The following is a 14,404-nucleotide window of genomic DNA, read 5'->3' as shown; positions in this document are numbered from 1 at the left end:
ACATGTGAGAAAGACCTCAAGTCCTGAAGGTATTGTGTGATTGAACTTTGTCAGGTTTTAAAAGAATTTCTAAAACATCAGTACTGCTGGACTGGCTCCTGTGCAGGTGGCACGTAAAAGCACCCACTACACTCTCAGAGTGGTTGGCGTTAGGAAGGGCATCCAGCTGTAGAAACTCTGCCAAATCAGATTGGAGCCTGGTGTAGCCATCTAGTTCACCAGTCCTCAGTCAAATCGTCCAACCCATGCTAGCATGGAAAGCGGACGTTAAACGATGATGATGATTCATCTCCAAGTCTGAAAGCGAACAATTTCTTCCCAAGAGAGAAAACTATAGAAAGAAGAATCGACCCCAGTATTGGTATTTTATGCATCTGCCCCAAAAGGATGAAAGGTAATTTGCTGATTTCAAATCTCACAGAAGTTGTAGTGCAGGGAGCCTGAATAAATACTGCAGGGCATTCTACCTAGTACTCTAATGACTCAATATGCTCTCTTTACAGAGACATACAATCATGGCCTCTTCTGTTAGATGACATATGAGGATTCTGCAATTTCTGGCTGAACAACCACACAGATATGTTTATAGCAATCAAGTGTCTGTGTTCACATAAGCTCACTTCCTCAATCAAATCAACATTACCTGTACAGGTGCACAGTGTGCTACATGTCAAATGATGAATTGATTGCAGGGCAACATGAAAGATTTTTGCTCAAGCAAACAATACCCAGTCTGGAAATTGGAACCACGATTTTGCAGTCATGAGTAACACCCTAACCACTAAGCCATGTGACATACACACACACACACACACACACACCAATTCAACTTCCCTTGTGCCTTGTGGGGCTATCTAAGTACCTCATCACCATTTTCACTCAGCTCCTACAATTCATTTGTCTTTCTCTCCCCTTCCCCTACTGGATGTGAGTAGCTATGTAGATCCTCTACAAGAACCTGTACTATACCCATACACACTTCAGTTCAACTCCCCCCTCATCTACTAGCATGAAGCTGACCCCTACACCCTACCCTAGGGTTTATAGTTCTGTAAGCTGCATGGTGACCTCAGTAGAGCAAGTGGCATGTAAAAAGCAACCAGTCCATGCAGTAAAGTAGTTGGCATTAGGAAGAGCATCCAGCTGTAGAAACCATACCAAAACAGACATGGAGCCCTATGGATTAAGGATGCTAAATGTTTATACATATATATATTCAAATTTCTTATAAACTTATAAGCAGAAAATGGTGAACTTTTTTCTACAGAATGTGAATTTAGATATTATATGGTTGTATTTCTTTTCGTTATGTGGGATATATGCAAAAATACTTTGAATATAAAAAAATTTTAACTATAAAAAAATTTTAACTATAAAAAAATTTTAACTATAAAAAAATTTTAAATAAAATAAAAACTGAGTATTTATAAATTAAAATGTCAGTTGAATTTGTAGAAAAATGTTATGCTTGAATTTTATTCTGACTTGTTTCTATTTTATTTCAGGTCTTCACAATAAAGTTTACGCTATTTTATTTAAAAAATGAAAGGTGTGAACAATGAGGAAGAGTCTTAGATGAAAGAACTGCAAAGTATGAATTTTTTTTTTGTTTTAAATCTTGGGGCAATTTACATGAAATCATGTAACATAAATCTTCAGTTAATTTTAATATCTTCTTTGTCTAATGAAGAAAATATTTAAAGAGTCTTAAAAAAGAATCCCACTGGAAACATTTGAAAAAAGGTGTTCATGATAATTCTTCTGGGGCTGCCAATTCTTTTTTTTTTTCTCACTTTCAGTTTCAAGTATTGTATTTCTGTTATAAATCTTCAGTTTTTGTTTTAAGAAAAAAAAAGAAAAAAAGATACAAAAATGCAATACATAAAAAATATAAAAAGTATATATAAATATACTTCATAAATATATGTATACAAATGAGTCTTTAAATTTCATAAAAAACAAAATTCAAATGATTTCATGGCTCAAGATGGACAGGAGGGAATAGAAATTTTAAATTAGAACATTGTGCAGTAATATCAAAAAATTAACTCATTCTTATATAACTAAAAAATAGTTATAATTTTGAAAAACTACCCGGTGTTTTATCTCTTGTTAAATGTTGTTTTCCAAAGTAACAAAACCCTCTCTATATATATGTTTATACATATTACCCCATGTTATATATACCCACAAACGGCATTGTTTTTGTTTGGTTCCAGTTGAGAACATATATTATGATGTTAGACTTGTGTCAAATTGTTATGTATTACCTCATAACTCACCTTCTCTATCTCAAAGAGATTGCCAGTAAAACAATTTATTCCTACCATTTATTTCATCAATAGCAGTTTCCCTTCCATAACACAGTTTCCTTTTGGAATTTGTTTTGTTTATACATTTGTTGACTGACACTCATCCTGTAAGAATAAAACAAAAGAAGTTAGCAAGAATGACTGTGCAAGACTGTGTGGTTAAGAAATTCACTTTGCAACCATGTAGGTCTTCATTCAAGTCCACTGAGCAGCACCTTGGGCAAAAGTTTTTTATGATAGCCTTGGTTTAACTGAAACCTTGTAAGTGGAATTTGGTAGATGATAACTTGCAGAAGCCCACTATTGTATGTATGTAAGTATGTATGTATGTATGTATGTAAGTATGTATGTATGTATGTATGTATGTATGTATGTATGTAAGTATGTATGTATGTAAGTATGTATGTATGTATGTAAGTATGTATGTGTGTGTCCTTATATTGGCAATAGATGTAAATATCAATTAACTGATTATTTTTTGAGCAAAGTCTACCCAAGTTACACATTTTCCCTTATCACTCATTACAGAAAACTAGTGATTGGTGCATTGGGAACCTGTAACCAATGACATTTGTTCATTAATTGGGATTTAAAATACAAATAATACACAACAGTCCCATTTCAGTTAGTAGTTGTTGTTTAGCACCAGACCAGTCCTAACTGAGCTGGTCTAAGATCAAAAAGCATTCCAGCTGTGACCATCTCATTTTTCAGACACAGCATGTCTAGAATTACGTTATTTAATATAGTTTTTTTTTTTAAAAATAAATAGAGCAAGATTTTGCTATTCTTTTTAGCAGGCTGAGCAATTACATAAAAACTCAACTTCAATTTAGTCCTTAACATTAGCAGATCATATCTTTCTATATGAAAGTAAAAAAAAAATTTCTTGAAAGAAATTCAGTGTTGTGATACAAAACAGTGATAATCAAATTTCAACGTAATCCTTGAATCAAATCTTTGGCAAAATTGTCACATCTGAACTTCATTGAGCCACAACCAATCTCTCATTCTACATCTTGAGTATATTTCAGCTTGTATGAGTCACAAAAATATATAAAACTTAAAGCCATGTCTCAATGTGAATCTTGTGGCTATTCACTTCTTACATCAAAATTAAACAGCATTATATATATCTGTCAATAATAATGATCTCTAAGAACAGTATGAACAATAAGTACTTACTTTGATAATTTGTTTATTTTCTCTAATTGATAAATCTTCTGATGTGCCATTTTTAAATCATCTTCAAGTTGGCTTTTCTCCCTTACTATTTGCATCAGTTTAGAATTTTTAGTTTCAATTACATCTTCCAGATTCTATAAATAAAACCCAGAAGCAAAAATGTTTATGAATCTGGAATCAAAATAATAACTTGTATGAAAATTAATTCCACTGGTATGAATTATTTAAATTGGATTGAGTTTTTTTTTTTTTTTTTTTTTTACAAACCAATAAAGTTAAAAAATAGCAAAGATAATTTATGTTTATACCAATCAAGGCTGTGATATAATTTATATTTATGAAAAATAGTTTACACTGTTTATCCATATAATATCCTGATATTAAAACATAGGACTTCCATTTTATCAAACAGTGTTTAAGTTTCTTGTATTAGAACAGACAGTACATCATCTTCATAGCCTGTTAATCATGGCAAGAGAGATTTGAAAAGTTTAGAACAGTGAGCTGATATGACATTATCTCTCTAAAATTCTTATTCAGAAGATGTCTTAATTCTTTAATGTTTGTAATAACACTAAAATTTTTAAAAAATTGTAATGATAAAATATATTTAAGTGAATGGTATTTTAACCAGATTTGGATCCGTCAGTATTTTGTTGTCGGTATAGAAATGCTTAGAATGGTTGAAAATTTTGTATTTTTTGTCACCCTCCCTGTAATTCTTCCCATTATTTCTAATATCAATATTGTGTAAAATCTATATTCTCAATGCTTCCAAATCCTTTTAGTCTATAATAACTGATTTAAGACCACCCTGTTAAATTACTTCATCTATTATTGTTATCCATAATTTTCCATTAAAATGATTTAAAAATGAAACAAGTCATATCTGTAAAAATCCTTAAGGCACTTGATCAAAACCTATTTTCTTGAAGTGCACTAGGGACACACTTCATTTTATCACATCTCACCGTCATCAATCTATAAAGGCAAGTTGCCTGCTTGTGCTGCATCATGCATCAACCTGGTTGTTAAAATTACTAAGTGGTTCAATGCAAGAAATGTTTATTTCTAAAATAAACAATACTTTGATCATTCCGTTTACAATATTTTCAAATTATAATGGAATAAATAATTGAAATAAACCTTGTAGTTTTAAATTAATGGATCTTGTTTGTTTTTATTTCTATGCATCAACACATACAACAAGCCCCAAAATACAAAAATATTCATCATGTTAGCAAAATCAAATATTCCTTTAACTCTTTAGCATTCAAACCAGCCATGTCTGGCCAAAATAACCTATTTTATATTGAAACTGGCTAGATCCAGCTTCTCACCTCAATCCTACAATTTCATCTAAAACTAAATCACATTATTGGAATGTCAAAGCTATAAGATAATGTATGATTAATTCAAAACAATATAAATAAACATATTCAACAGAGTAACCTGAATCCTATCATGACATTGATCTCACAAATTACATTTCTAAATCTGCACCTCCAAAACCGTTTTGTTGTTATAGTCAAGCACTAAGCCTGACCAACTGCTAAGCTTATACAAGGCCTTGCATTATAGTATTGCTCCTATATATGGATGACATCACTGCTGCATGTACATTGTTGACTATAGCCAAAGGGAGAGCGACTAATCAAATCTTCACTCATCAATACACTACGACTATTTGCATTAATGAACTATAACCACCTTTACTCTTTTCTGTCATTAATACTGTACAATGGTTCAGAAAGTTGTGTAATCCAGTTCATTTGCTTTTCTTCTGTATTTTTGAGCCCCAAATACTTTGTTCAAACCTATTTCTCGAATTGCATACCTCTGGAATTCCTTCCTTACTCAAATTTTTTTCTATTGATATCACTACAGAAATTCAAACTGAACATCAATTTTCTTAACTTAACTACTCTGGAAGGGTCTTCAAGGGGCTTCCAGATCAGCTCTTTCCTACTGGAAGGGCCTTCAAAAGGCTCTCAGATTAGTTCCTCTTTCTCAAACTAAATTTCTTTTTATTTAAAAAAAAAAACAAAAAAACCCTTCCTCCCACAATTCTCAAAGTTGAAATATAAATCAAATGATAATACTCCATCCACACAATCAACACCCAGGTTTGATGTGCACCTCTAGATTGTAAGAGGGGCTGTAATTCAATGTAGAGGAAGTCAATGAACCAGATTATCTATTTGAGAGTCATTGAATAAGTTTGTTTTGAAAAATTTCAGTTTCCCCACATTAACATACTAACTACATTCTAACTTCAGATATCATCACAGTTGAAGACGTACTAGACAACACTATATATATCTATAACTGACCATTGTATACCTATCATCTATCAAACCATAAGTGGTTTCACTGAAACAATACTATATTATGTAAATTTACAGCAAATCTGTACCAGTTAATCCTATTCTTACTCTGGTGGTTCTCAACCTATAGTAGCTCATCATTCCTTTTCAGAGAATGGTGTTTTACAAATGATACCTCCCAGGTTTTGAAAGAGAGAAAGAAGAAAAAAAAAGCACATTAAATTAAACAGAAGTTAAGGTTATACATTGGTATATCACCCATATTTTATTTATAGTATCCCATCCAGCATGTTGTTCTTTTTAAATATTTGTGTGCATTAGTGTCTCCTATGTTATGAAGATGCAAAATGAGAATTTATATTGCGAAATATTGGATCTTGGTGCATCATTAATTATGCCTTCTGCTCACAGATAATATCTGACCCCCTCTTAATTCTGAGATTTTTTTGAAAAGGTCTTTAAAACAATTGTACTTTATTTTTCTTTGAAATAAAATATTAAGACTACAATCCCTTTTAACATTCTCACAAAACCCCTCAGCATTTGTGTTTGTGAGCTTACACTGTCCCAAAGGTGGCATTATTGCCCAAGTTAAAAACCACTGATCTCACACTATTCTTCTTTGTTGCATGAATCATAAAAATTTAAACTGCCTTGGCATATATCCAACAAAATTTGTATAAATTATCCAGAGAACAATGTCTTTATTCTGCAATTTAAAAAGGCACTATACATCAGTCTTTACAGGGTAGCATCTTAAAACTTTTAGAAATATCAAAATTTACCATAATTTCTTCTGTAAGATGTTTAATTTGTCTTTGTTTTTCATTTTCAGAGCTTTTGTTGAAACTATCTTGTGTGTCTTGATAGTGCATATAATGTACATTTCTAATGCTTCCGTTCATTTTTTGCAGATAATGCCTATGTTTAATGTCTTTAATCTGTTTTAGAAACCTGAAAAGAAAGCATATGTTATTGACAAAAAAGACCTTGTATTTAAAAAAATAAAAAATTCGAAATATAGCTTTGTGTATCTAGGGCATATTCTGTCAAGTCATTTATCTTAAAAGAATTTAATATTAAATATGTTGGAGTTATTTCTGAAAATATTCATATTGTTAGTTAACAAATCAGTTATGACAGCTCAGTAGTAGCTAAAAATGATTATTCAATGTCAAAAAGGATTCAGATAATATATAGCTACAATATCCAGTAAATTCTAGAACTTTAGTGAGATATCACAGTGTATCTTCAATAAACTGTTTTCAACCAAACTGTTTAGTCCCTGTAGTTGCAGACAACCCCTGCGATTAGTGGTTGAGGAAGATACTGACACTAGTTTTCAACAAGATAAACTTACCATAAAATTTTAAAAATCAATTTCACATTCAAATGATATAAATTCAAAATAGCTAATATTTGGTATTTTCCTCTCCAAATTATTTGTTATTGGCAATATTCCTTTATGTGCTGAAGAAATTAATGTTGTGACGTTCTCGACCTTCTTGAGAAAATAAAGGAGTAACTATAACTAAAAATAGAATCTCTCTCCTCTGATTAATCCTTGGAAATATATCTACAGCAGTTACCATCACGGTATATTTATTGGAAATTACATTACAAAGTCTAGAAGAAGCAAAGTATGTTTGCCTTGGTACAACTTGGATCTGAAACAAGATTCTTTGTCTGGAAATATACTCAACTATCACAGCATTTATGTGAACACGAGATTTGTGTGTAATTATTTCACATCAAAAGAAGCAGTACTCACTTTTTTTCAGTTGCCTGTAATTCTACTTTTAAGAGTGTATTCACTAATTGAAAAAGTGTCATGTCAGAAGTATGAGAATCTGAAGAAGAATATTTCAAATAATGTAGACAAGATAGAGAACATTAAATTGATTATATGTGTGTGTGTGTGCGTGTGATAGATAGATAGATAGATAGATATAGACAGACAGATAGGTAGATATAGATATAGGTAGATATAGATAGGTAGATAGATATAGGTAGGTAGATAGATATATATAGGTAGATAGATATATATAGGTAGATAGATATATATAGGTAGATAGATATATATAGGTAGATAGATATATATAGGTAGATAGATATATATAGGTAGATAGATATATATAGGTAGATAGATATATATAGGTAGATAGATATATATAGGTAGATAGATATATATAGGTAGATAGATATATATAGGTAGATAGATATATATAGGTAGATAGATATATATAGGTAGATAGATATATATAGGTAGATAGATATATATAGGTAGATAGATATATATAGGTAGATAGATATATATAGGTAGATAGATATATATAGGTAGATAGATATATATAGGTAGATAGATATATATAGGTAGATAGATATATATAGGTAGATAGATATATATAGGTAGATAGATATATATAGGTAGATAGATATATATAGGTAGATAGATATATATAGGTAGATAGATATATATAGGTAGATAGATATATATAGGTAGATAGATATATATAGGTAGATAGATATATATAGGTAGATAGATATATATAGGTAGATAGATATATATAGGTAGATAGATATATATAGGTAGATAGATATATATAGGTAGATAGATATATATAGGTAGATAGATATATATAGGTAGATAGATATATATAGGTAGATAGATAGATATAGGTAGATAGATATAGGTAGATAGATATAGGTAGATAGATATAGGTAGATAGATATAGGTAGATAGATATAGGTAGATAGATATAGGTAGATAGATATAGATAGATAGATATAGATAGATAGATATAGATAGATAGATATAGATAGATAGATATAGATAGATAGATATAGATAGATAGATATAGATAGATAGATATAGATAGATAGATATAGATAGATAGATATAGATAGATAGATATAGATAGATAGATATAGATAGATAGATATAGATAGATAGATATAGATAGATAGATATAGATACATAGATGTAGATACATAGATATAGATACATAGATATAGATACATAGATATAGATACATAGATATTTCATCATTTTAACATCTACTTTTCTATGTTTGCAGAGTCAGATAGGAGTAGTTTGCAGTACACTAACCCCTACTTGTTTCCAAATGAAGTAGTAATTTCCCAGTTCCAACAAACACAAAAATGAGCTTTTTTGTTTCCAAAAACTGTGCAACATGTCAAGACATACCAAGAAGCCCAGCCATGCTTTCATAGTGAACTGCAGGCAAATGACATTGTTAGCAAAGCAATTGCTTCCAGCCAATGAATGAAATGCACATTAGGACACTAGGGAAATAGGATAGTTATATAGGTATATATATATGGACTTCTTTCAGTTTTCAGCAGCGAAATCCATTCCAAAGGAATAGAGACATGTATACAAGTACAAAGGTAAGTATTGGAAATATATACACACGAATTTGTGCATAGATGCACAAACATGTAAATATACATATGTATTCACATGCCACAAAAGTAAAGCCTAGTAATTTGCATGTCTCATAATGGTAACGAAAAGAATATATTAGTGAATAGGATGTTAGTGTTAAGCTATATATTTTTACATTGATACAAAAACCATAGAAAATGAACTTTAGTTGACTGAATCAAACCTAGTGGTAGATGGTCACTTCATGTATCAACCTTGGATAGATGGGACTCCAGAGTTACACATCCCAATCTTGGGATTTTAACCCAGAATATAGATGTATGAAACTATGTTTATTGCTTTGCTATTTCTGCCATTTCATTGCTTTTAAATGTAACTGACAATAAGGAAGGCATTTGGCATTATGAAACCATGCCAAATCAGATTGGAATTCCAGTTTTCAGTCAAACCATCCAACCCATGCCTGCATGGAAAAATGGATGTTAAATGATGATGATGAATTACTAAAAGCTGTTTTTCATAATTTAAACATTTCATAAACTAACAGAGCAAAAAAGCAAATCAATTAAATAGTTCAGACTTATCCTTTATCTTTTACTTGTCTCAGTCACTGGACTGCAGCCATTCTGGGGGATCACCTTGAAAGGTGAAGTCAAATCAACCCCAGTACTTTTTTTTTTTAAACTGGTACTTATTTTATTGGCACTAAGTTATGGAGATGTAAACGCACCAACACCAGTTGTCAAGCAGTGTGGGGAGACAACCACAGCTACATACATACATGCACACAGTGGGACTGAACCCAGAACCATGTGGTTAGGAAACAACTTACCACTCAGACATCTTTAAAAATTGTGATATTCCCTAATTTATGGGGCCCACTATGCAACTCTTAAGGGATCAACACTTTTTTCCCCAATATTTAAAATAAAGTATATTGGTGCAGGGGTAGCTGTGTGATTAAGAAGTTTACTTCTCAACTATGTGGTCTAGTTATTGAATTCAGTCCCACTGTATGTCACTTTGGGGAAGTACCTTCTATAGACCCCAGGCCTTGCAAGTGGACTTGGTAAATTGAAAGAAACTCATCATAATGTGTGTGTCTGTGTGTATACATGTCACATGGTTGTTGTAAATGAACATCATTTGTTTTCAATGTCTGGCCATGGGGAAATATTACCTTGCTTGGAAATAGGTAAGGGTTGGTGTTGGAAAATGGCATCCGGCCATTAGAAAAATCTGCCTCAATGAACTCCTGTCAACCCATGCAAGCATCAGAAAGTCAGCATGAAAATGAAATAATTATCAAAATTATATCATCATTAAAATGATGATATAATTAACATCCAAACTATTTTTATGACACACCATAAAAATAATTCATAACTAACTAAAGAGCATTGTTTTCTATTCTTGTCTAGGTCACATGATATGACATCTAGGATATTTTCATCGTTATAGGATATAAATACAATTAAAAGGGAATGAAATGTTATTGTTAGGAATGAGGTAATACTAGGAAGGGTTATAGAGCTCCATGAATCAACCCAATTATCTGACAATAGGGAAGTACATGATTCCAACTGGAGAGAGGGTGCCAAACTAATTGAAGAAATTTAGTTTTAACAATTTGGCTGTAAATTTATTTGTTTTATAATACAGACCATTCCAAGTAATCTAATTGTGATAACAGGTAAACACCTAAGTAAAACAATGTTGATTTATGTTAAGATAAAACTGAATAAAACAAAAGTTTCTGTGAAAATGTTTTGCAATACCTCTTTAGCTAGGTTTCTCTCTCTCCATGTTTACCTTACATTTCTTTATCTTTTGCTTTCACCTCTTCTAGTTTCTCACAAACTAGAAGTAAAAATAAAGACGTACCTATAACTAAGAACAGAATCTCTCTCTTCAGATTAATTCCTGGAAATATACCAGTACAGTAGTTACCATCACAGTATTCTTACTGAAATTTATTTTACTAAGTCTAGAAAAAAACAAAGCTTCAACACTAAAAAGAAAACACTTTTTACTAAGCAATAACTATACCTTGTTCCTACTAAGTGGGTACAACAGTGAATTCTGACAAGGGCACTCATTTTTAGCAACCTTAAGATCTGAAATTTTGTTTTGTTGGGTGGGATGGGGGGTTAGTCGATTACATCGACCCTAGTATGCAACTGGTACTTAATTCACCAATCCCTAAAGGATGAAAGGCAAAGTTGGGCAGAATTTGAACTCAAAATGTAAAGACAGGCAAAATACCACTAAGTATTTTGCCTGGCATACTAATGATTCTGCCAGCTTGCTACAATAATAATAAAAATGATACAATGCTTTGAGTACTTACTGTCCTGTAAATGATTTATTCGTTTAATGAGAATTGCTTTCATCTGTTCCATTTGGGAATCACGGTCACTTAGCTGGAGAGAATCATGTAAGATAAATATTTTTAAGAACAAATCAAATCAGCAATAAATATTTTAGTAAATTTATTTTGTAACTAGATTCTATGATAATAACTGGGAACAAATAGTCTTTCATACCTTATAACATTCAAGCTTCTTTTATAAAATCTAGAATTATATTTCTATATATTTATGATGTAAGCAGAATTTTGTAATATTTTTGCCCCAACTATACAATTTATTGGTCAGTTGAAATATTACAAATGTGAGATGTTTTTTTCAGTCTAGTAATTTTTCAGTAGTTTTTGTCAATGGACTGCAGCCATGCTGGGGTAATACCTTGAAGGGTTTTAGTTGAACACATTGACCCTAGTACTTTAAAAAAAAAAAAAAAAAATTGATACTTATTCTAACAGTCTTTTTGGCCAAGCTGCTAAGTTATAAGAGTGAAGGAGCATGGTTCAGTGGTTAGAGCATCAGGCTCACAATCATGAGGTAGTGAGTTCAATTCCTGGACTGGGCTGTGTTGCATTCTTGAGCAAGGCACTTTATTTCACATCGTTTCAGTTCACTCAGCAGTAGAAATGAGATGAGACGTCACTGGTGCCAAGCTGTATCGGCCTTTGCCTTTCCCTTGGATAACATCAGTGGCGTGGAGAGGGACGGCTGGTATGCATGGGTGACCGCTGGTCTTCCATAAACAACCTTGCCTGGACTTGTGCCTCAGAGGGGAACTTTCTCGGTGCAATCTGATGGTCATTCATGACTGAAGGGGGTCTTTACTCTAAGTTCTGAGAACATAAACAAACACCTGCTGTCAAGCAGTGGCAGAGGCGACAAACACAGACATACACACACATTTATATATATCCCCTCTACAATTCACTCATAAGGTATTGGTTAGTCCAAGGTTTTGTGGATGATGAAAAAATTTTCATATGAAACAACTACAATTAAAGGAAGGCAATTAACAAATGTTATTGCTAGGAATGAAGTAATACAAGGAAGGGTTATTTATTTCAGTGAATCAACCCAAGTATATAAATAGAGATGAAAAATACTCAACTTAGACTGGAGCGAGAACCACCAGATAAATTAAGGAAATGAATTTTCAGCAAATGACTTGTTATAGTTTCTAAATATAGTTTCTATTTTGACTGACTAATCTAACTGAAATTATAAATTGCGACAACAGTAGTATTTGTTGGGAAATATTAGTTGAATAAATTTAGAAAACTAAGTTTCTATAAGAGTACTTTAACCAGGATAGTCAGGAAAATAATATGATTCCAGGTCAGTGAGAATTGGTTTATGATAAGTAAAAAGCAGTCATTCCTAAAATACGAGGCAAATAATGAAGAGAGAGAAAATAGACAAATATTAGTGTTAAAGCAAAATTGGTAAATTTGTTTTGTTAAAATGAGAATTTTTTAAAATTGAATATTTAACAAATGTATGTGTTGTGTCACATGAACAGTTAAATCTACAACTTCCAAGCGAGGTCATTCTATCTTTATCATCATTTATCCATGCTGACATGGGTTGGCTGGTTTGACAGGAGCTGGCAAGCCAGAGAGCAGCAAACAGGCTCTAACTTTGTTTTGGCAAGGTTTCTATGACTGGATGCTCTTCCTAACACCAACTGTTTTAAAGAGTATATTGGGTGCCTCTTACATGGCACCAGCACCTGCTGGGTTGCTAAGTAGCTTGCAAGACAAAGACTTCTCAGCTGAGAGAAGGAGTGGACCAGAGAGAAGTGGCCATGTGCCAGGTGAGCAGTTGGAGTATGATAGAGGGACAGGGATAGCTGTCTTACTACAGAGGAGTTACTTGAGCTAAGAAAAACATTTTCTTTGTAAGCCCTGAACATTAAGAGTTATCTTCATGGCACAGAAATTTATTAAATTTTGTGAATGTTAATGTTCAGGATGACATTTGCTGGACACTTGTAGAGAAAGGATGATTATGTTGAAGAGTAGACCAAATTAAAGTCCCCTAGCAAATAAAACTTGTAAACTTTAATAAACACTGAGTGGAAAATATTTATTTGTATCTTAACCAGGTGAAAAAATGGTTTTGTTTATATATAAAAAATGGTTTTGTTTATACATTAATAGATAAATATAAATCTTGGTAAAACTGACCTCAACAAGTTTTAAATTATCTTTAATGGACTGGGAATGAAGTCTGCTATATTTAGCTTGTAATTCTTTCATATGCTTCCAAATGATCTTCATTTCTGTTTTATTTTCCTCAAAAAGCTCTGCTGTATTTTTCCCCTGTAAAAATGTTTATTTGCCACAGTGGCATCAGATGAAGGAGACATTACAAAGATAGGTTACATAAAGTGTGAAAGTTTACACAAGAATTCAACAAGAAAAAAAACAAATTAGATAAAAAGCATACAGAGCTGACAAATAGTCCTCTCATAGGACCTCAACTTGAGTAAATAAAAAACATCATGGATGTAAGATCACCTTGACCACCTGGAGCAGTCTCAATTGTCAGTCTCCCAGCTGTCATTTTCCAACATACAGGTTTATGCTGCAAGTAGACCCATTCACTATTTTCACCAATCACCCATTGTTTAACAAATTTATCAGATGATAGCATCTACCTCTTCACCTTCAGTTTCTTTTCTAAGTGGAACTTGAAAAATTTGATGAAATCTTCCATCCCCTCAGCTTTGTCCATTATACAACCTCTTTCACCATAACCACTTGACAGGAGAACTACTTATCCTTCTGGGTTAAAGAACAACGA

At 32.1% G+C, this 14,404-nt stretch overlaps 1 protein-coding gene across 6 annotated transcripts in view; it reads right to left on the bottom strand.

Moving 5' to 3' along the window:
• Positions 1-1,117: 1,117 nt before the first annotated feature.
• The window catches only part of LOC106882196 (uncharacterized), a 30,739-nt gene continuing 17,452 nt past the window's right edge, over positions 1,118-14,404 (bottom strand). For 5 of the 6 annotated variants that reach the window (XR_001410962.3, XR_008264767.2, XR_016243200.1 and 2 more), the window contains 7 exons: positions 13,786-13,920; positions 11,584-11,656; positions 7,596-7,674; positions 6,610-6,778; positions 3,498-3,631; positions 2,283-2,417; positions 1,118-1,827 (listed from right to left, as the gene is read on the bottom strand). Coding sequence is in view for 1 of the 6 variants with exons in the window: in XM_089357853.1 (XP_089213979.1) it covers positions 2,339-2,417; positions 3,498-3,631; positions 6,610-6,778; positions 7,596-7,674; positions 11,584-11,656; positions 13,786-13,920 (669 nt within the window). In the remaining 5 variants the exon portion in view is untranslated. The remainder of the gene's footprint in view (positions 1,828-2,282; positions 2,418-3,497; positions 3,632-6,609; positions 6,779-7,595; positions 7,675-11,583; positions 11,657-13,785; positions 13,921-14,404) is intronic. The other variant, XM_089357853.1, reaches the window with a different exon arrangement.

The sequence above is a fragment of the Octopus bimaculoides genome, chromosome 1 (genome assembly GCF_046866305.1).
Source record: "Octopus bimaculoides isolate indiv1 chromosome 1, ASM4686630v1, whole genome shotgun sequence".
In the NCBI taxonomy this organism is placed as follows: Eukaryota; Metazoa; Mollusca; class Cephalopoda; order Octopoda; family Octopodidae; genus Octopus; species Octopus bimaculoides.
Note: the sequence above shows the minus strand (reverse complement) of the source record. Positions and strands in the feature narration are given on the sequence as shown.